The following is a 20,989-nucleotide window of genomic DNA, read 5'->3' on the forward strand; positions in this document are numbered from 1 at the left end:
TCTGTCTGTCTGTCTCTCTCTCTCTCTCTCTGTCTCAGTGTGAGTGTATAGTACGGTTCCTCACCTGTCTGTCTGTCTGTCTCTCTCTCTCCCTCAGTGTGAGTGTATAGTACAGTTCCTCACCTGTCTCTCTCTCTCTCTCTCTCTCTCTCTCTCTCTCTCTGTGTGAGTGTATAGTACAGTTCCTCACCTGTCTCTCTCTCTCTGTGTGAGTGTATAGTACAGTTCCTCACCTGTCTCTCTCTCTCTCTCTCTCTCTCTCTCTCTCTCTCTCTCTCAGTGTGAGTGTATAATACGGTTCCTCATCTGTCTGTCTCTCTCTCTCTCTCTCTCTCTCTCTGTGTGAGTGTATAGTACAGTTCCTCACCTGTCTGTCTGTTTGTCTGTCTGTGTGTGTGAGTGTATAATTCAGTTCCTCATCTGTCTGTCTCTCTCTCTCTCTCTGTCTCAGTGTGAGTGTATAGTACAGTTCCTCACCTGTCTCTCTCTCTCTCTCTCTCTCTCTCTCTCTCAGTGTGAGTGTATAGTACAGTTCCTCACCTGTCTCTCTCTCTCTCTCTCTCTCTCTCTCTCTCAGTGTGAGTGTATAGTACAGGTCCTCACCTGTCTGCACTTCCACAGGTAGCTGAGCAGGTCCTGGTTCTCCAGTTCCTCCACGACCATGATGAGCGGCGCTCGCAGCGAAACGACGCCAATCAGCTCGGGCAGGAACGGATGTGGACCCAACTCCGACAGGAAGGACGCGAAGCCAAGGAAGGAGTCACACTCAGACTCACTCGCTGAGTCTGACAGACAGACAGGAATAGATGGTTACAATTCAGGTGTTGTATACAGAGTGACATCAGACAGACAGACAGATAGACAGACAGACAGACAGGTCTGTCTGGTTCCACTGAGCCTGTGTTGTGTGCTGCATTCTGAGAGGCTTTTCAGCTCATCACTGATGTAGAGAGTGATTAGTCAAGTTACTGTTCTATCTATCTATCTATCTATCTATCTATCTATCTATCTATCTATCTATCTATCTATCTATCTATCTATCTATCTATCTATCTATCTATCTACACTATATTGCCAAAAGTATTCGCTCACGAATGTGGAAGTGTTTGGGAACGACAGCAACTCAGCCACGAAGTGGTAGGCCACGTAAACTGACGGAGCGGGGTCAGCGGATGCTGAGGCGCATAGTGCGAAGAGGTCACCAACTTTCTGCAGAGTCAATCGCTACAGACCTCCAAACTTCATGTGGCCTTCAGATTAGCTCAAGAACAGTGCGCAGAGAGCTTCATGGAATGGGTTTCCATGGTCGAGCAGCTGCATCCAAGCCATACATCACCAAGTGCAATGCAAAGCGTCGGATGCAGTGGTGTAAAGCACGCCGCCACTGGACTCTAGAGCAGTGGAGACGCCGTTCTCTGGAGTGACGAATCGCGCTTCTCCATCTGGCAATCTGATGGACGAGTCTGGGTTTGGCGGTTGCCAGGAGAACGGTACTTGTCTGACTGCATTGTGCCAAGTGTAAAGTTTGGTGGAGGGGGATTATGGTGTGGGGTTGTTTTTCAGGAGCTGGGCTTGGCCCCTTAGTTCCAGTGAAAGGAACTCTGAATGCTTCAGCATACCAAGACATTTTGGACAATTCCATGCTCCCAACTTTGTGGGAACAGTTTGGAGCTGGCCCCTTCCTCTTCCAACATGACTGTGCACCAGTGCACAAAGCAAGGTCCATAAAGACATGGATGACAGAGTCTGGTGTGGATGAACTTGACTGGCCTGCACAAAGTCCTGACCTCAACCTGATAGAACACCTTTGGGATGAATTAGAGCGGAGACTGAGAGCCAGGCCTTCTCGTCCAACATCAGTGTGTGACCTCACAAATGCGCTTTTGGAAGAATGGTCAAAAATTCCCATAAACACACTCCTAAACCTTGTGGACAGCCTTCCCAGAAGAGTTGAAGCTGTTATAGCTGCAAAGGGTCGACCGACGTCATATTGAACCCTATGGATTAGGAATGGGATGTCACTTAAGTTCATGTCTAGCATAGATAGGCATCAAGGCAGGTGAGCGAATACTTTTGGCAATATAGTGTGTCTATCTAGGAGGACCCTGGTTATGTGTCAGGAAGCATCTTACTGAACGTTTTATGATGTAGCAAAGGTACAATGACAGACAGACAGACAGACGTGAGATAAACCACTCACCATTGAGCACGTGCAGCACAACGTTGCGGTTCTCCATACGTGCTCTGTAGAGCGACACATTGCTGTCCACCTTCAGTGCGTATGAACTTGGCAGCGATGTCACCAGCTTGAATTTCTCCGGCAGGCGCTGGCGCGGGGCCTCGCAGGGGTTCAACAACGCGGCATTACTGAAGACAGGATTATCGATTCCACGCGCAGGTCCTCCACCGCGCAATGATGATGAAAACGTGGCGTAAGTTGGTGACACATCTAGCGCTATGCTCTCTCCTTCTAATGCATTCAGACCCGGGGGAGCTGCAAAGAGACAGACAGACAGACAGAACAGATAGATAGACAGACAGAACAAATAGATAGACAGACAGAACAGATAGACAGACAGATTAAACCAAAATATTTCTGGTACTTTCACACGATTTTATTCTGCCAATTGATTTGTTTTCACTTGATTCCTTCCCAAATGATTCATTTTATTTTAACATGTGATTCTCCCACCCAAACGAATAATTTATTTTCATATGATTCCTTCCCAGGTGATTCATTTATTTTCCCATGTGATTCCCTCACAGATGATTCATTTGCTTTCACGTGTGATTCTCCCCAAATGATTCATTTCTTTTTACATGATTCCTTCCCAGATGATTCATTTATTTTCACACGTGATACCCTCCCAAATGATTCACTAATTTTCACATGATTCCTTCCCAGATGATTCACTGATTTTCACATGATTCCTTCCCAGATGATTCATTTATTTTCACATGATTCCTTCCTAGATGATTCATTTATTTTCACATGTGATTCTTCCCAAATGATTCATTTATTTTCACATGATTCACCCAAATGATTCAATTATTTTCATGTGATTACCTCTCAAAGCATTCATTTATTCTTACATGTGATTTCCTCCCAGATAATTCATTTATTCTCAAATGTGATTCTCCCCAAATGATCCATTTTTTCACATGATTCCCCAAATGATTCATTTATGTTCACATGTGATTCCCCCCAAATGATTAATTTATTTTCACATGATTCCCCCAGTATGATTCATTTATTTTCACATGATTCCCACCAATATGATTCATTTATTTTCACATGATTCCCACCAATATGATTCATTTATTTTCACGTGATTCCCTCTGAATGATTCATTTAGATTCACAGATGATTCCCACCAATATGATTCATTTATTTTCACATGTGATTCCCTCTGAATGATTCATTTAGATTCACAGATGATTCCCCCTTAACGATTCATTTCTATTTACATGTGACTCCCTCCCAGATGATTTATTTATTTTCAAATGTGATTCCCGCTGAATGATTCATTTACTTTCACAATTAATTTCAATTTATCTTCAAACAAAATTTTTTTATTAAAATTAATCATTTGACCTCCTCCCAATGATTCATTTATTTTCATGACTTTTCTCTGCTTGTATAGCTCACATAATCGGATGTTTCAGATGCTGTTTCTTTTACTATCTAGCAATAATTTGTATTTTACGAATGTTTGGAACACAGCCCTCGTCTCGGCCCCTCGTCTAACCTTGTGGATTCAATCCAAGCAGAAGTGGACGAACAAACAAACCAGAACAATCTGATGTAATCACTGACCATCGATGCCGTTGATGATCCTGGGGGGGCGGTGGCTCGCTGGACGCACGCTCCTGAAGCGTACTTTGTACACTTTCTCAGGACAGAAGCGCAGCAGCAGCAGGATTATGAGCGTCACGATAAAGCTGAGCAACAGCAGCACAGGGACTACGATCACTTCCTGCTCGTATGTACGGATCTCTGCAGAAACACACACACACACACACACACACACAGAGGAATAACAACGTGATCAGTATGCAACAGTCAATATTCTTCTTCTTCTTCTTCTTATTATTATTATTATTATGAACTCACCACACAGTGTGTCATCTGGCGTACACAGTGTGTATTCCTGAGAGCTATTCGTAGACGCCATCCTGCACAAGAAACACACCTTAGATTTCAACAGACACACACACACACACACCTGACATTTGTGTACATTTTGCCTAAGCAAACACATCACAGCTACATATCACAGGAGAACAGATCACTTCTTGTGTTCTTTCCCTCTCTCTCTCTCTCTCTCTCTCACACACCCATAAAAAAAGCATTCATTCAGCTTTTCCTAGCATCTCACGGTTCTCCGTGAAACAAATGAGTTTCCTGGTTATCATTCATGATATATCACTGAGTCCTGACACCGGAGACTCCTTCCATAAACAGGAGGACAATACAGGTCTAAAGAAACAGCAGTAATTACTCTCTCTCTCTCTCTCTCTCTCTCTCTCTCTCTCTCTCTCTCAGTCTCACACTCTCCTCTTTCACTCTACACATCCCTCCATTTCTCTTTTCATTCTATACATCTCTTCATTTTCTCTATCCCTCTCTCTTACCTTTATATCTCTACATTTCTCTTTTAAAGGCATTCTCTTGATCTCCTTCTCACTCTATACATCTCTCAACTTCTCTTCCTCTCTCTCTCTCTCTCTCTCTCTCTCTCTCTAATAACAGTACTCTGATTTTCCAGATAGCTTGTTACTATAGAAACGTTATGCCACATTTAACGACCTGACCACAGATTTGGGAATTCAGCATGAAACCAGCATACTGGGATAGATGTGCTTACCCTAAGAAAATATGTAGCAAATGTTATCATGAACACACACACACACACACACAGACACACACACCATCCCATACTGCTCATAAGCCGTATATCACCACGGCAACTTCACCGTCTTTATCCTGCCCCCTTAAAAGGACGCTGCTACGAATTGTTAGCCATTATTGAACTATCCCTTTAATAACCTGTCATAGCCACCAGTGCAACAGGATGGAGTGTGTTTAGGGTCACAACAACAGACACACCCTGAGCTAAAGCCTCAGATTACAACATTACTGCACTAACAGGGTGTGTGTATGTGTGTGTGTTTGTGTGTGTGTGTGTGTTTTGCCATAGTGCTCTGAGTGTCTCAATACTATATTTGCATAGTGTGTTGTATTTAAATAACTAATATACTGTCTACAAATTCGTTCACTCACAACACACACACACACACACACATGCGGAACAGGTCCGGGTTTTTCCTGTAAAGCAAGCAATGTGTCAAGACTGCCAAACCTGCCTGTCTGCATTTTTCATTATAGGAGAAAAACATTAACACACACACACAGTACAAAAAAAAATTAAAAACACACTACACAATATGTGTGTGGTGTTTGTCCAGCGTCTGGATTTTTCCACCTGTAACAGCATGACACACAGATAGACACAAACAGATAGAAAAGACAGTGTAACTTACCTGTGTGTGTGTGTGTGTGTGTGTGTGTGTGTGTGTGTGTGTGTGTGTGTGTGTGTGTGTGATGCTGTCAGCTTCCCTCGTTCAGCATGTTTTCCTCTGGACGTCTCTCGCTACAGTCTGTCGCTCAGTCATCCACTTTCTGTCCCTTCAAAACTCTCATGCTTTAGCCGCTCTACTGTGCTCTGTCCCTCCCTCACTGTACAGGTCTCTCCACCTCTCTCTCTCTCTCCACCTCTCTCTCTCTCTCTCTCTCTCACACACACACACACACTTTCACTGTACAGTTCTGTCAACCTCTTTATATCTCTCTATCTCTTACTGTATGTCTCTCTACCTTTCTCTCTCTCTCTTTCTATTATTTTACATGCTTCTCTTTCACTCTTATTGTACACGCCTCTCTACCTTTCTCTCTCTCTCTCCCACTCTCTTGCTTTATATCTTTCTCTCTCTCTCCCACTCTCTTGCTTTATATTTTTCTTTCTATCTCTCTATCTACACCTCTCTCCTACTTTATATCTTTCTCTCTCTCTCTCTCTCTCTCTCTCTCTGTGTGACTGTATAGTACAGTTCCTCACCTGTCTCTCTCTCTCTGTGTGAGTGTATAGTACAGTTCCTCACCTGTCTCTCTCTCTCTCTCTCTCTCTCTCTCTCTGTGTGAGTGTATAGTACAGTTCCTCACCTGTCTCTCTCTCTCTCTCTCTCTCTCTCTGTGTGAGTGTATAGTACAGTTCCTCACCTGTCTCTCTCTCTCTGTGTGAGTGTATAGTACAGTTCCTCACCTGTCTCTCTCTCTCTCTCTCTCTCTCTCTCTCTGTGTGAGTGTATAGTACAGTTCCTCACCTGTCTCTCTCTCTCTGTGTGAGTGTATAGTACAGTTCCTCACCTGTCTCTCTCTCTCTCTCTCTCAGTGTGAGTGTATAGTACAGTTCCTCACCTGTCTCTCTCTCTCTCTCTCTCTCTCTCTCTCTCTCTCTCTCTCAGTGTGAGTGTATAGTACAGTTCCTCACCTGTCTCTCTCTCTCTCTCTCTCTCTCTCTCTCTGTGTGACTGTATAGTACAGTTCCTCACCTGTCTCTCTCTCTCTGTGTGAGTGTATAGTACAGTTCCTCACCTGTCTCTCTCTCTCTCTCTCTCTCTCTGTGTGAGTGTATAGTACAGTTCCTCACCTGTCTCTCTCTCTCTGTGTGAGTGTATAGTACAGTTCCTCACCTGTCTCTCTCTCTCTCTCTCTCTCTCTCTCTCTCAGTGTGAGTGTATAGTACAGTTCCTCACCTGTCTCTCTCTCTCTCTCTCAGTGTGAGTGTATAGTACAGTTCCTCACCTGTCTCTCTCTCTCTCTCTCTCTCTCTCTCTCTCTCTCTGTGTGACTGTATAGTACAGTTCCTCACCTGTCTCTCTCTCTCTGTGTGAGTGTATAGTACAGTTCCTCACCTGTCTCTCTCTCTCTGTGTGAGTGTATAGTACAGTTCCTCACCTGTCTCTCTCTCTCTCTCTCTCTCTCTGTGTGAGTGTATAGTACAGTTCCTCACCTGTCTCTCTCTCTCTCTCTCTGTGTGAGTGTATAGTACAGTTCCTCACCTGTCTCTCTCTCTCTGTGTGAGTGTATAGTACAGTTCCTCACCTGTCTCTCTCTCTCTGTGTGAATGTATAGTACAGTTCCTCACCTGTCTCTCTCTCTGTGTGAGTGTATAGTACAGTTCCTCACCTGTCTCTCTCTCTCTCTCTCTCTCTCTCTCTCTCTCTCTCTCTCTGTGTGAGTGTATAGTACAGTTCCTCACCTGTCTCTCTCTCTCTCTCTGTGTGAGTGTATAGTACAGTTCCTCACCTGTCTCTCTCTCTCTCTCTCTCTCTCTCTCTCTCTGTGTGAGTGTATAGTACAGTTCCTCATTTGTCTCTCTCTCTCTGTGTGAGTGTATAGTACAGTTCCTCACCTGTCTCTCTCTCTCTCTCTCTCTCTCTCTCTCTCTCTCTCTCTCTGTGTGAGTGTATAGTACAATTCCTCACTTGTCTCTCTCTCTCTGTGTGAGTGTATAGTACAGTTCCTCACCTGTCTCTCTCTCTCTCTCTGTGTGAGTGTATAGTACAGTTCCTCACCTGTCTCTCTCTCTCTGTGTGAGTGTATAGTACAGTTCCTCACCCTGTCTCTCTCTCTCTCTTGTGTGAGTGTATAGTACAGTTCCTCACCTGTCTCTCTCTCTCTCTCTCTCTCTGTGTGAGTGTATAGTACAGTTCCTCACCTGTCTCTCTCTCACAGTGTGAGTGTATAGTACAGTTCCTCACCTGTCTCTCTCTCTCTGTGTGAGTGTATAGTACAGTTCCTCACCTGTCTCTCTCTCTCTCTCTCTCTCTCTCTCTCTCTCTCTCACAGTGTGAGTGTATAGTACAGTTCCTCACCTGTCTCTCTCTCTCTCTCTGTGTGAGTGTATAGTACAGTTCCTCACCTGTCTCTCTCTCTCTGTGTGAGTGTATAGTACAGTTCCTCACTTGTCTCTCTCTCTCTGTGTGAGTGTATAGTACAGTTCCTCACCTGTCTCTCTCTCTCTCTCTCTCAGTGTGAGTGTATAGTACAGTTCCTCACCTGTCTCTCTCTCTCTGTGTGAGTGTATAGTACAGTTCCTCACCTGTCTCTCTCTCTCTCTCTCTCTCTCTCTCTCTCTCACAGTGTGAGTGTATAGTACAGTTCCTCACCTGTCTCTCTCTCTCTGTGTGAGTGTATAGTACAGTTCCTCACCTGTCTCTCTCTCTCTGTGTGAGTGTATAGTACAGTTCCTCACTTGTCTCTCTCTCTCAGTGTGAGTGTATAGTACAGTTCCTCACCTGTCTCTCTCTCTCTCTCTCTCTCTCTCTCTCTCTGTGTGACTGTATAGTACAGTTCCTCACCTGTCTCTCTCTCTCTGTGTGAGTGTATAGTACAGTTCCTCACCTGTCTCTCTCTCTCTCTCTCTCTCTCTCTCTCTGTGTGAGTGTATAGTACAGTTCCTCACCTGTCTCTCTCTCTCTGTGTGAGTGTATAGTACAGTTCCTCACCTGTCTCTCTCTCTCTCTCTCTCTCTGTGTGAGTGTATAGTACAGTTCCTCACCTGTCTCTCTCTCTCTCTCTCTCTCTCTCTCTCTCTCACAGTGTGAGTGTATAGTACAGTTCCTCACCTGTCTCTCTCTGTGTGAGTGTATAGTACAGTTCCTCACCTGTCTCTCTCTCTCTGTGTGAGTGTATAGTACAGTTCCTCACTTGTCTCTCTCTCTCTGTGTGAGTGTATAGTACAGTTCCTCACCTGTCTCTCTCTCTCTCTCTCTCTCTCTGTGTGAGTGTATAGTACAGTTCCTCACCTGTCTCTCTCTCTCTGTGTGAGTGTATAGTACAGTTCCTCACCTGTCTCTCTCTCTCTCTCTCTCTCTCTCTCTCTCACAGTGTGAGTGTATAGTACAGTTCCTCACCTGTCTCTCTCTCTCTCTGTGTGAGTGTATAGTACAGTTCCTCACCTGTCTCTCTCTCTCTGTGTGAGTGTATAGTACAGTTCCTCACTTATCTCTCTCTCTCTGTGTGAGTGTATAGTACAGTTCCTCACCTGTCTCTCTCTCTCTCTCTCTCTCTCTCTCTCTGTGTGAGTGTATAGTACAGTTCCTCACCTGTCTCTCTCTCTCTCTCTCTCTCTCTGTGTGAGTGTATAGTACAGTTCCTCACCTGTCTCTCTCTCTCTGTGTGAGTGTATAGTACAGTTCCTCACCTGTCTCTCTCTCTCTCTCTCTCTCTCTCTCTCTCTCTCTCTGTGTGAGTGTATAGTACAGTTCCTCACCTGTCTCTCTCTCTCTCTCTCTCTCTCTGTGTGAGTGTATAGTACAGTTCCTCACCTGTCTCTCTCTCTCTCTCTCTCTCTCTGTGTGAGTGTATAGTACAGTTCCTCACCTGTCTCTCTCTCTCTCTCTCTCTCTCTCTCTCTCTCTCACAGTGTGAGTGTATAGTACAGTTCCTCACCTGTCTCTCTCTCTCTGTGTGAGTGTATAGTACAGTTCCTCACCTGTCTCTCTCTCTCTCTCTCTCTCTGTGTGAGTGTATAGTACAGTTCCTCACCTGTCTCTCTCTCACAGTGTGAGTGTATAGTACAGTTCCTCACCTGTCTCTCTCTCTCTGTGTGAGTGTATAGTACAGTTCCTCACCTGTCTCTCTCTCTCTCTCTCTCTGTGTGAGTGTATAGTACAGTTCCTCACCTGTCTCTCTCTCTCTCTCTCTCTCTCTGTGTGAGTGTATAGTACAGTTCCTCACCTGTCTCTCTCTCTCTCTCTCTCTCTGTGTGAGTGTATAGTACAGTTCCTCACCTGTCTCTCTCTCTCTCTCTCTCTCTCTGTGTGAGTGTATAGTACAGTTCCTCACCTGTCTCTCTCTCTCTCTCTCTCTCTCTCTCTCTCACAGTGTGAGTGTATAGTACAGTTCCTCACCTGTCTCTCTCTCTCTGTGTGAGTGTATAGTACAGTTCCTCACCTGTCTCTCTCTCTCTGTGTGAGTGTATAGTACAGTTCCTCACCTGTCTCTCTCTCTCTGTGTGAATGTATAGTACAGTTCCTCACCTGTCTCTCTCTCTCTGTGTGAGTGTATAGTACAGTTCCTCTCCTGTGTCTCTTTCTCTCACTCTCTCTCTATACCTCTCTCTCTCATTGTTTACATCTCTCAACTTTTCTCTCCCTCTTACTTATATATATTTCTTTCTCTCTCTCTTTTTATACCTCTCTACATTTCTCTCTCTTACTTTATATCTTTCTCTCTCTTTCTCTCACTCTCTCTCTATACCTCTCTCTCTCATTGTTTACATCTCTGAACTTTTCTTTTCTTCTTACTTAATATATTTCTCTCTCTCTCTCTCTCTCTCTCTCTCTCTCTCTCTCTCTCTCTCTCTCTGATACAAATACTCTGATATTCATTCCGCTCTTATAAAGGTTTAATTCTTATGTAGATACTCTCTCTGCAGATCACGCTGGCGTAGTTAAGCACAGGACGTTTCCATACCCTTGTTCTGCGTAGGCACTAAACCTGAATTTCTGCGTGTCCCGGTACAGATTATTCAGATGACTTGCATAGTTCCTTTTGAGGTTAAATGCTGTTGTTGTCTTCTCATGCCCTTTAAAGCAAATTTGTTTTCAAACTTCGATTCAGTTGAATAAAAAACACAATATTCATTGAAATATATATTTATTTAGGAGATGGGAAAACATGTCTGAATGAAATTCCCTTTCAGAAATACTCCGTCAGTCAGCCCTTTACGTAACACAGACTGCTCACTAACTAAAAAAGGAAGAATGAAAAGGGAAAAAAAAAGAAAGATAGCAACAATTACACACTTTCATTTATTCATCAACAACACACACTTTTTATCCATTTATAGTTACTTTTTAATATTGTGGATTGTCTGCAAGGCAAGTTAGTCCCTGTATCATTACTGTTATAGCAGCCTCCAGAAGTTTATTAGACATTTAATTAGGAAATTAAACAACATATAGATGTTATTTTATAATGTAAGGCATTTCGTAGCGAAAAACAGTACAGTACAGTGATCAGCCAGGAGGGGGCGTGGTGCATGAGAGCGCGCGCGCACACTCAAAAAAACACGCGCACGTAGAACGCCTGCACCACTTCACCGTGTCAGAGGTTGGCGCATGCGCAGTGTTAATGCTCAACAATAACGCTGAACATTAATCGTCAAATTGTGCGGGTTTTATGGAGCGTTTTACGTAAAAACGTGCCGTTGATTAATTTTTTTTGTTAAGTAGAGCGTGCACATCATTTCATGTTCATTAGATCAGCACACGGATAGTTTTCTTTTTCCACAATAGCGCTGCAGAACATTTCAGCTGTGTGAAATCAACAACGCAAGCGCTATGGAGAATTTTTCAAAATAAAAGTGTTTCGTTTTTGCTTAAAGGGCAAAAAAGAGCAAGAATTGTCTCATATAATAGCACGTGGGTTTGAAACAAACAAAGACTTCTGGCAAATACATAAATAAACAAACAAGTTCTTGTATTTCTTGGAAATATATAATTTGTAAGTGTAGATGTATAAATGTAAATAAGTGTTTGTTTTTGAAGTTTATATCTATATATATAATGAATAAACAAACAAACAAACAAACAATATATAAGTAAATATATAAATAAATATATATATATATCAGTGGTGGGCCAGCAAGGTCTTCTCTGCTGGCCTAAACAGCAGTGATCTGAATCACTGACTTGCATTTTAATATATTTAATATATTTTTCAATGGATGTGTATTACATTATTCCCAATAGTCTATTCTCTATAATTCATAGCTTTTCTCTTGGTTGCGCTGCTTCCAATAGTGTATATTTATGATATTTATGATATGATATGAGTATTTATCCAATCATATTTCAGCCAGTGGCTGACATCATGTGTTGCCAGAGTGAAAGAAATCTGCCTTAAGGCCCTCAGAATCAATAGTGCAGGCACCTGTAGCTTAAAATAAGTGGCAATGAAACTGTTACCTTAACCAATCAGATTTCGAGTTGGCGTCACTGGGGCCATCTAGCAGGCATACGATTACGTCGGCAATTTCCCGTCCTTTGATCGGATAACAGGAGCAGTCAGAGACAGTGACCCGCCCATATACAGTGTTTCTATATTCTCTGCGTCTCATTTCGGATGCTGCGTCCTCCGGAGATTGCAGTTTGCTGTATACGTCATCAAGAATGTCTTTTTTGAGAAAAATAACCGTAATAAAATTGACTATTCCTTGTGAGGTGTGAAATACTGTAGACTAATTTCTTTTTTACTTTGTTATTTAACGGTTGATAAGTAATCTATTGCTGTGGTGTCATAATGATGGTATAGAGGTGGATTAATTCAGGAAGGACACCAGTGAAGGCCTAGGTGGGAAATGCACCGCCCGCCACTGATAAATATATATATATATATATATTTATTTATTTTGTAAATAAATAAGCAAACGAGCAAGCATAAAATAAATAAATAATTGTTAAGGGAACCTATCAGGAAAATTAAACAACAAATAAACAAAACAATTTTTTATTATTTTTAAAATTTACTTTTACATTTATTTTCATAATTTAATAAATCGGAAATAAATGAATACATATTTTTTCCATTTAAAAAAAAATTAATTTACTTTTACAATTATTTTCATAATTTAATAAATTGAAAATAAATTAATAAATGAGTGAACAAAAAAAACATATATTTTAGCACATCAGGAACACAGTAAATAAATAGGAATAAAATTCTTTTTTTATATATATATTTTTGTAAATCTTTTTTGTAAATCAAAGTAAATCAAAGTAAACAAATACACACATACAACCAAACAATATTGTAAAATAAATAAATGTTGATGGATCAGGAAAATTAAACAAAGTTAAGTTAAATAAAACAAGATTTAAATTTTTTTTTATTTACTTCGACATTTATTTTCATAATTTAATACATTTAAAACAAATAAATGAGTGAACAAACAAAAATGATAGCACATCAGTAACACAGTAAATAAATAGGAACAAAAAAAGAGGATTTTTAAAAAATATTTTTTGTAAATCATTATGTAAGTAAATAAATAAGCTAATGAGCAACCAAGCAAATATCATAAAATAACTAAATGTTGATGGATCAAGAAAATTAAGCAACAAAAATATTTATAAGATTTAAAAAAAAACTTTTTTCATTAATTTACTTTTACAGTTATTTTCCTAATTTAATAAACTTAATATATATTAATAAATACATTTAATAATATTTTTTTAACATTCATTTTCATAATTTAATACATTTTAAATAAATTAATAAACCAATTTAGTAAGACTTTTTTAAATTAATTTACTTTTACATTTCTTTTCATAATACTTTCAAAATTACGTCTTTCTGTAAAAAAAAATAAAAACAAACAAACAAACAGGGGTCAAACAACACCAGAGACTCAGAAAACATTTATTTTGCTCCCGTTGTTTGGCTCAGGATGCTTTTGGATGCCAATAATTCTTATTATACTCTAACAAACACCAATTTACAGAAATAAATTAAGTTATTAAGTTAATTAAGTGAATTCGGTATTTCAATAATCCCCGCCCACGTTCTCGAAGCCCCGCCCCTTAAATCTTAAACGGTCCTATAGTGTCTTAAAAAATACAAACGTTTTACGGACCGGAAGTCGGCGTTCCTAAAACGAATCTTTTTAGCGACTTAATAAAACATTTCCTAAACTCACTGCTTAACTAATTGTACTTCATCATATTATACTTTGTATTCCATGTTATTTGTATAAGTAACGAAATAATAAAAAAGAAAAAAAATGGACTATTGCATCTTTAACATCTCGGACTTTTATCTTTACCGTTTCTTAGAGTCTCGCGCTTCTTCCTGTATTCATCCGTGTAGCTGGAGGCTGGGGCCTGGTTTTGGACCATATTTGCATTTTTAGATCTTTTTGTTCCTGTTTATTTGCGATCGTTTGCTACAAGCAGCTGGAGCTGAGAGATCCACAGCGTCTTGTTCGCAGCTGGCGTCGTCTGTAGGACTACACTGTTAGCTGGAAGCGCTAATATTAGCTTTAGCACGGTTGATGTTTTGGGCTTCCTTTGTCGCACTGACGTTTGTTCTTCCTTCCAGGTGCACTCGTTTAACAGAAAAGAAAATCGCGTTTAATTTAACAAAAAAAAAAAATTCTTTATCTATTGTCATTTCGTCTTCCTTTAGCTTGCAAAACACTGTAAGGTTGAAAACGTATGTTTTGTTTTTTGTTTGTTTGTTCCTTCCGATCATTGGCGCTAATGCGAGTATGCTAACTAGCTAGCTCGAGCTGTTTGTTTATTGTATTTAATGACAACACTCATAAATGTTCTCTCACACACACACACCAAGGCGTTGAGGCACTTCCGGTTATTGTTTTTTTTTTTTTAGCTTTTTGTTTGCCTTTTTATAGCATTGGCTTTTGAGTATAAACATAAATATATAACAAACAAACACATAAATAAAATTTAAAACGTAACCCGCGTAGCCTGACCTGCAGCGTGCCGTTTGTTTTGACCCGGCTGCGTCAACCTCGAGCGTCGTTTTACGCGAATTCGAATTAGTTTACGCAAAAAAAAAAAAAAAAAAAAATCGTACGTATTTACGCAAATCCGAACTGCGCACGAGATGTTTCGCTTCCACGAGGACGTCGATGACAATCCATGTATGATGTGAGTGACTCTGTGTGCTGTTTGTTTTTCCCTTCTCGTCTGTTTATTTGTTTGTTTGTTTGTTTATAAATCTAAACTCTTTTATTAAAAAAATTATGTGTATGAAATTACTTGTTAATTAGGCTGCACACGAACCGGTTGCATCCTACGATACCTGTGAAGTTTGTGTAAACATTTACGTGTTAGAAAACTTACTAGTGTAAATCTTGGATTTTTCACAAATAATTCATGACATCTATCTATCTATATCTATCTATCTATCTATCTATCTATCTATCTATCTATCTATCTATCTATCTATTTATCTATCTATCTATCTGTCTCTGTCTATCTATTTATCCGCCTGTCTATCTATCTATCTATCTATCTATCTATCTATCTATCTATCTATCTATCTATCTATCTATCTATCCACCTGTCTATCTATCTATCTATCTATCTATCTATCTATCTATCTATCTATCTATCTATCTATCTATCCACCTGTCTATCTATTTATCTATCTATCTATCTATCTATCTATCTATCTATCTATCTATCTATCTATCTATCTATCTATCTATCCATCTATCTATCCATCTATCTATCCATCTATCTATCTATCTATCTATCTATCTATCTATCTATCTATCCACCTGTCTATCTATCTATCTATCTATCTATCTATCTATCTATCTATCTATCTATCTGTCTCTGTCTATCTATTTATCCGCCTGTCTATCTATCTATCTATCTATCTATCTATCTATCTATCTATCTATCTATCTATCTATCTATCTATCTATTTATCTATCTATCTATCTATCTATCTATCTATCTATCTATCCACCTGTCTATCTATCTATCTATCTATCTATCTATCTATCTATCTATCTATCTATCTATCTATCTATCCACCTGTCTATCTATTTATCCACCTGTCTGTCTATCTATCTATCTATCTATCTATCTATCTATCTATCTATCTATCCATCTATCTATCTATCTATCTATCTATCTATCTATCTATCTATCTATCCACCTGTCTATCTATCTATCTATCTATCTATCTATCTATCTATCTATCTATCTATCTATCTATCTATCTATCTATCCACCTGTCTATCTATCTATCTATCTGTCTCTGTCTATCTATTTATCCGCCTGTCTGTCTATCTATCTATCTATCTATCTATCTATCTATCTATCTATCTATCTATCTATCTATCTATCTGTCTCTGTCTATCTATTTATCCGCCTGTCTATCTATCTATCTATCTATCTATCTATCTATCTATCTATCTATCTATCTATCTATCTATCTATCTATCTATCTATCCACCTGTCTATCTATCTATCTATCTATCTATCTATCTATCTATCTATCTATCTATCTATCTATCCACCTGTCTATCTATCTATCTATCTATCTATCTATCTATCTATCTATCTATCTATCTATCTATCTATCTATCCACCTGTCTATCTATTTATCCACCTGTCTGTCTATCTATCTATCTATCTATCTATCTATCTATCTATCTATCTATCTATCTATCTATCTATCTATCCACCTGTCTATCTATTTATCCACCTATCTATCTATCTATCTATCTATCTATCTATCTATCTATCTATCTATCTATCTATCCACCTGTCTATCTATTTATCCACCTGTCTGTCTATCTATCTATCTATCTATCTATCTATCTATCTATCTATCTATCTATCTATCTATCTATCTATCTATCTATCTATCTATCTATCTATCTATCTATCTATCTATCTATCTATCTATTTATCCATCTGTCTATCTATCTATCTATCTGTCTATCTATTTATCCACCTGTCTGTCTGTCTGTTCGTAACGAGTCGTTGCATTTGTGAATACGTATCGTCGATTTGTGTGACATTTGTTGATCGATTCGTCGATTTGTGTATCGTCGCTGTGAACATGCTCGGTAATGGACGTCTTTATGCCCACTTCCGCACAGAGTTTTTAGTTTATCCATACGAGAATGTTTACTCACAGCTTTGCTACAAAAGTTGATAAACAAGGCCGGTGAGGTGGAAACATGTAACGGAGTAAGAATTCTACACTAAAATTCATTACCAAAACGAAATGACGGGGTATGCTAAAAGAACAAGTTATGTCAAAATATTGAAATCTTGAGGTAAAGTTACTGAGGAAAAAGTGTAGTACTGAGTTAAAATTAACATCCTGACGTTATTGATTCAGAATAACAGTGATGTCAAAGTTTGCTTCTGTAGAAACCTTGTAGCCATACGGTAATTACAATTTTATAGGCTTTTTAGAAAACATAAATAAATAGCAGACGTCCTATATATTTTTGTTATTGATATCTAATTATGAATTCTCAGCACATGGCCACTTGTGCAAAGTGAGCACCGTTGACTTTTTTTTTTTTTTTACCTCAGGGACCCCTTCGCAGCACACCATCGTCAGATGAGGAGTATGTTCGGGACGCTCGGGTTCGACCCGTTTCCTCTGACTCCTCAGATCCAGTCCGCCCGAACTCCCATGCAAGTACAGGTAAGCTCGCGCATCCCCGTGTTCTGTAATAGCATGTTTTAATAGCATATCAGGCATTCGTTCAGAAATAAAATGGAGGTAATGATTAATAAAATAAATATTAATTAATCTGTCCGTCTGTCTCTGCAGCCTCAAGCTACTGCATTGGCCCCCTTCGGTATGATGGGAATGGTAAGATAACATTATCTCACTTTGTCAATACCTGTAGCCATGTCTTCATGACGAGCGACATGAACAAAGACAAGGCTGCCAATAATTTCATCTTGGTGAAAGTATTGTGTGCAGTTTGGAAAATTAGCATATAGGAAGCAAGTAGGATGGTGGAATTTTACGTTGGCCTTCCGATGAAAATGAAAACAAGTTGTGGTTTATGCAGATAAAAGAAAGACTGAACAATCAGAAATGTTACACTTTCTGGTAAAGTTAATGCTTGATTGCGATTTTGCGGACCTCAGAGAGCGACGTAGAGATCAGCGATTTTGTGATGTCATAAACTGTGATCGAATTTTAGCCAGTGATCGTGATGTGACCGTGTTGTTCTGGTGATTTGTGCTGCAGGGAGGAGGATTCATGGATATGTTCGGGATGATGAATGACATGATGGAGAACATGGTGAGCGACATCATGCTTTCGCTGCATGATTGTTTTTTATAAACAAGATTCTAAATATTTTCTAGCATTTTGTAGTTTTTGTGTATACGCCAAAATGTGTCAATGATTGGATTTGTGTATTTTAAAAAGGTGTGTTTGCGTGCTATTTGTCAACGTGTGTATGTATGTGAATGCGTCTCCTACAGGAGAGGTTCTCCGGTTCTCCGTCCTGTCAGTCATTCTCCTCGTCCACCGTTATTTCATACAGCAGTGACTCCGGAGCTCCAAAAGTGTATCAGCAAACCAGAGCAATCAGAACAGCACCTGGAGGGGTGAGACACATGCTCACTCATGTAAAAATGACATTATGAGGATACACACCTGCTTCATGTGGACTCAGACACACCGACACACACACTGAGAAATTACTGGATTACACACACTTTCTTGTTTTCAAGACATTATGAGGACCAAAAACAGGCACTCTATTTTCCGATGTTTCTACACACATACACGCACCTACCACAGCACCCCTGAGATATTAGAACATTACATGGAGGCTGCATACAGACACACACACACTTGTAATCATGACCCCATGAAGACACATACCTGCTTTATGGGAACTCCATTACACATATTACTCCAGCTGTTATAATGTAAGACGTCACATGGAGGGGTCACACACACGCACTCAACCCACCCCACTACCAACCATACATTCACACACACACACACACACTGTTTTGTAATTTCAATGATGCTCATGTACACACTGTTACACACCTGTTTTATGGGGACTCACTTTCTCTAAAAATCTATATATATGAGACTTATTATAATAATTAACTGTCAATTATTAGATACTTGTGCGCGCACACACACACGTAATCATGACATTATGAGGACACAAACCTATTTTATGTGGATTCCATGTTCCCATGATACTACTCTAAGAAAATTAGAACATCACCTGGAGGGATCAGACTCTCTCTCTTTCACAAACACACACAGTCACACCTTTTTTTTTTTTAGTTTGCATTAACTGTTAGCTGTAAAATACTCCTGTCTGTGCTTAGATCAGAGAGACGCGTCAGTCGTTGCGCGACAGTGAGAGCGGAATAGAGCGGATGTCCATTGGCCATCATATTGGAGATCGAGCTCACGTGATGGAACGTTCCAGAAACGCGCACACTGGAGATCAGGAGCACCGGCAAGACTTCATCAACCTGGAAGAATGTAAGTGCAATGTTCTTACTTCAAAAACAGCCACTTTCAGGCTCCGTCTCAAATTGACAAAAGGTTACAATCAACAGTTCTAACGATCATTATGAACGATTAACTTTATCTGTTTCCCCTCTTTTTTTTTCTCTCAGGTGAAGCTGAAGCCTTTGATGAGGAGTGGAGGAGGGGAGTAGGGCGCTACATGAACCCTAATGCCCGTGGCCTGGAATACGGACGGAACCGAAGGACAGCGGCAGGACAACTGGCCCTACCCGCGCCGCCAAACTCCAACTCCACTTCCTCCCCTCGACCCCCCCATCGTCCACGCTACGACTGGTGAGGGCTGAGTTTAATTGTTAAATAATTTCCTTGCCTCTTAATTTTCTTAAACAACGAACTAACTAACTAGCTACATGGTACTAGTAGATCCTATTGCAGCGCTAGTTAGTCCTTTAATAATAGATACATAGTGGATAATTACCAAGCTAGTTAGTGCAGGGTCATGTTCTTTTTTTTCCATTTAGCTATTTGCATTTTAGTTATTTATGATTGTATACATAGTGTGTGTATTATAATGCAGATTCAGTCAGGATTCTGGTTCAAACTGGTCATTTTGGTGTGTGTGTGTGTGTGTGTGTGTGTGCAGGTGAAGGAACCAAGCAGAAGAGCCTCATGATCTACCTGATGATGTGAAGAAGATTGTTTAGGAAACCCTGGTCCTGCGTCCTGGAGTGGTGTGTGTGTGTGTGTGTGTGTGTGTGTGTGTGTGTGTAAAATGTTACAATGCAGGACTGACACTGTACAGAATAAATAGCTGGGTCCAAAAATCTGAGTGCACTCCTGTCCGCTATATAGACATCGCATCACAAAATTCTCACCATCCTCGTGGACGTGTCCCGAACCACACCCCCCTAGTCACTACGTAGGTCGTAGTGCGTCACAGAGTACAATGTCTGGATCCTACCGTCTTGCAGGGCATTGTGGGAATTCCTGTGTGTTTGTACTGGATATACGTTGACAGAATAGTGGACTCCAAAGATTAAAAAGGAAAAAAAACAAAAAAAAAAAGTTGTGATTTAGGACATACAGTGAGTGTTAATAGTAGTATTGAAACCGCATTCATGTTTGCTTGGTAGTGCACTCTGACATTTTGGACACTATGTAGCCTCATCACATGCGCGCACACACGCACACACACACACACACTCAAACATTCCTATGTCCATCCCTATGCTTCCAACACTTAAATATTAAAATGTGTAATTATATACTGCTACACACCAGGCATGTGCCGATTTTAAAAATGTCATAGAACCTGAAGTTCTTCTGTGATTAACGCTAAAAAAACCCACAGAATTCTTTTCATCTCACGTATTCTCCGATAAGAAAACACACCCCACGCGCTTCAGAATAAAGACTCGCAAATAAGGCGGCTGTCCTCGAGCGACAACGTGAACGAGACGCAGGAAAGCTGACGCCGTTTTGTGTGACTTTTGCGCGATATTGTGTTCTTAATGATCGGCACATGCCTGCTCCACACACACTGTACAGTTCATTAATGTCTGTGTTGTTTGACGCTATGCTAATCTGTGATTTGAGCTGTACACTGTTGACTAGTTAAACTTATTAATAAATAAATTAAAGTTGTGTTCGGCCCCTGTCTTGTTATTAACTGTACAGTGTGTGTATTATACAGTTTTATGCAAAAGTTTGGGCACCCCTGAAAATGGTCATAATTTCAATTTATAATCTGCTGGGTTTTCGAAGTAGCAGCTTCATTTGGATATAATTTATAGCTTATGGAAACAGGAACATTTCAGTTCTGAAATAACATTTATTTAATCAACAGATACAATGCAATGTAAATCATAACAAAAACAGACAGGTGCAAAAATTTGG

General features: G+C 40.0%; 2 protein-coding genes across 5 annotated transcripts in view; one reads left to right on the forward strand and one right to left on the reverse strand.

Moving 5' to 3' along the window:
• Window positions 1-5,801, reverse strand: part of styk1b (serine/threonine/tyrosine kinase 1b) — a 15,788-nt gene extending 9,987 nt beyond the window's left edge. The window contains exons 1-5 of one of the 4 annotated variants that reach the window (XM_058385373.1): window positions 5,566-5,801; window positions 4,115-4,177; window positions 3,818-3,997; window positions 2,201-2,494; window positions 604-785 (exon numbers count right to left, since the gene is read on the reverse strand). In XM_058385373.1, coding sequence (XP_058241356.1) covers window positions 604-785; window positions 2,201-2,494; window positions 3,818-3,997; window positions 4,115-4,175 — 717 coding nt within the window. In that variant the 5' untranslated portion in view covers window positions 4,176-4,177; window positions 5,566-5,801. Of the gene's footprint in view, window positions 1-603; window positions 786-2,200; window positions 2,495-3,817; window positions 3,998-4,114; window positions 4,178-5,544 lie in introns of all 4 variants that reach the window. The other 3 variants (XM_058385383.1, XM_058385328.1, XM_058385352.1) reach the window with 3 other exon arrangements.
• An 8,109-nt stretch (window positions 5,802-13,910) lies between these two features.
• mlf2 (myeloid leukemia factor 2) lies at window positions 13,911-20,737 on the forward strand. Its single transcript, XM_058393734.1, has 8 exons — window positions 13,911-14,742; window positions 17,161-17,275; window positions 17,405-17,446; window positions 17,834-17,887; window positions 18,073-18,198; window positions 18,946-19,105; window positions 19,243-19,426; window positions 19,737-20,737. Exons 1-8 carry the CDS (start codon window positions 14,699-14,701, stop codon window positions 19,738-19,740), a joined length of 729 nt encoding a protein of 242 aa, XP_058249717.1. The 5' UTR covers window positions 13,911-14,698; the 3' UTR covers window positions 19,741-20,737.
• Window positions 20,738-20,989: the final 252 nt, after the last annotated feature.

This window comes from Hemibagrus wyckioides, linkage group LG01 (assembly GCF_019097595.1).
Source record: "Hemibagrus wyckioides isolate EC202008001 linkage group LG01, SWU_Hwy_1.0, whole genome shotgun sequence".
NCBI lineage: Eukaryota > Metazoa > Chordata > Actinopteri > Siluriformes > Bagridae > Hemibagrus > Hemibagrus wyckioides.